The following is a 2,322-nucleotide window of genomic DNA, read 5'->3' as shown; positions in this document are numbered from 1 at the left end:
TGTTTATGCTTAAAAGTAAGTGCAATTTATAAGCAGATCAACAAAATTATTTCCACATCACCTGTGAGATAGTGTTCCTAGTGTGTTTTAGTTTCCCCTGGAGGCTTAATCCACTATCTTTACAAATAAGAACAATTTAAATCAAAATAATAATAAAAATACATTTACCAATCAACAACAATTAAAGAAGAAACGAAATTAACGTTACGTAATTGTTCAAAATGCGATCCATCCACATCGATACATTTCTGACAACTTCTATTGATGATTAATGGAATTACCTAACTAATATCATGTGGTGGTTTTCTTTTAATTCATTACACCCGTCTTCTATTCGCTGCAGTAGTTGTGGTCTTGTGTTTCTTGGAGTAGAATAAACTTTACTTTTCAGATTGTCAAACATAGAAGTGCAGGGGGTTTAGATCTGGCGATCTGGCTGGCCAAGACACTGGGTGCTCTGTACCATTATGGTTGACATTGGCATTTGGTCTTCTACCTATCCATCGTCTCGTATAATTTTCATTATGCCATTCTTGTATTATTCTCCTAAAATGCGCAGGAGCACCATCCATTTGTATCCAGCTATTTTGTTGTATATTTAATGGAACATCCTCTAATAATTCAAATAGATGGTTTTCTAGAAAGTTTAGAAATTACTGGGAATTTAGATGGGGTGACAAGAAGAAAGGTCCGAATTATTCCGAGCCACACTTTCACAGAAAATTCGTGTTGAAAAGATCTTGTCCGAATTTCATGAGGATTTTCTTGTGACCAAATATTGTGAAAATTCACCACCCCTCGCCTTGTGAACGTAGCCTCATTGGTCCAAAGTATTACTAGTAAGAATTCTGGATTATGTTGTGACTTTAAAACAACCACTAACAAAATTTAGATGTCTCTACATCTCCCGGAAGTAAATTTTGCACAGGTTGTAAATGGTACGGATTTGTACCATCCTTATGTAGAACTTAATTTTCGATTTACTCACCCCAATGTTCTTAAAATTTCATTTCTGTGCCTTTCATTGCGCTGTCGTGATTTTCCAAATATCGTTTTAATCCAAAAAGATGAAAGCGACGAGTGTAAAGAATTTTGTTGATGTGCTTACAAATTGCATTTACTTTTAAACATAAACATGAATATTCTTGTAATATTATGGTTCTGCCACAAGGGGATTGTATTGATATGAATAACTTGAGAACGGTGAACTTTAAAAAAATTCAAGTTACCATTTTTCCGTATTTTGTACATTAGAATATAAATCAGTTACAATAGCATGTAAAAAATACAGTGGCGTAGGTTTTTTTATAAAAAAGGGGTGACCCTGTCCAGTTGTACACCACTGGTCGATCCTTTAGAGCTTATATTTTAGGGAATGTAAGGCCTACTGCCATACATTATCTGTACCAAATTTTATTGAGATCGGTTAATAGATTCCGGCGATATAAATAAAAAAATATATTTTTTAACAACTTCAACACCCTGTATCTCTAAAACGAGGCCGTTCCAGACTTGTGTTTATAAGACAAACACCTATTATTTTAAAGAGATCTATCTGCCCTCGAAGTTTCCTGCATAAAATTCGGACCACCCTGTATTATAGTAATTATCACATACACATTCCACATAAATCTAGAATATCTATTACATTATTCTTCATATTACGTTCAGAAGAAGAAGCCAAGATTAGAAATCTTGATTAATATGTTCCTGAAAACAACAAAACTAACTTTCTCTACTTCTGCAGGTTCGAAAATTCTGAAGAAGGTGGAAGTGCCGTTTGTGAATCACACTCAGTGCCAGACTCTTTTGAGAAGTACCAGACTAGGCAAGCGCTTCAATCTTGACAAGTCCTTCATGTGTGCTGGCGGCGAGAAAGGACGAGATGCTTGTATGGGAGACGGAGGTAGCCCTTTGATGTGCGCCACACATCTGGGGAGCGATCGGTACTTCCAAGCTGGAATGGTATCCTGGGGCATTGACTGCGGTACAGAAAACGTACCAGGGGTCTACACAGACGTCCCAGAAGCCGTGGAATGGATAAAGAATGAACTCAATAATAGACAATTGTATCTTTAGTATTTTTGTTACTGCAATCTTAAGAGGAAATATAAATAAAACATCTTTGTGAAATTTAACTGGAATATCTGCCAAAAAATTATTTGTACCAAATCCTTTACGACGACTTTTGTGCCCAAACCATCACCGATAATGACAACAATAAAGGATCGAGATTATATCCCTGTGGAACTCTCGATTATGTTAATAACCTATAATCAGTATACGANGTTGTCAAAAAAAAATTGATTTTTTGTTTATATC

At 35.5% G+C, this 2,322-nt stretch overlaps 1 protein-coding gene across 1 annotated transcript; it reads left to right on the top strand.

Annotated features, from left to right (window-relative positions):
- Positions 1–1,747: 1,747 nt before the first annotated feature.
- Positions 1,748–2,079, top strand: LOC111693036 (serine protease 44-like; the record flags this gene model as incomplete). The annotated part of the gene is made up of 1 exon (XM_023457175.1): positions 1,748–2,079. A coding segment is annotated over one exon (332 nt), but the record flags the coding sequence as incomplete, so codon positions are not given.
- Between the last annotated feature and the right edge of the window lie 243 nt (positions 2,080–2,322).

The sequence above is a fragment of the Anoplophora glabripennis genome, unplaced genomic scaffold, assembly GCF_000390285.2.
Source record: "Anoplophora glabripennis isolate ALB-LARVAE unplaced genomic scaffold, Agla_2.0 scaffold6842, whole genome shotgun sequence".
Lineage (NCBI taxonomy): Eukaryota > Metazoa > Arthropoda > Insecta > Coleoptera > Cerambycidae > Anoplophora > Anoplophora glabripennis.
Note: the sequence above shows the minus strand (reverse complement) of the source record. Positions and strands in the feature narration are given on the sequence as shown.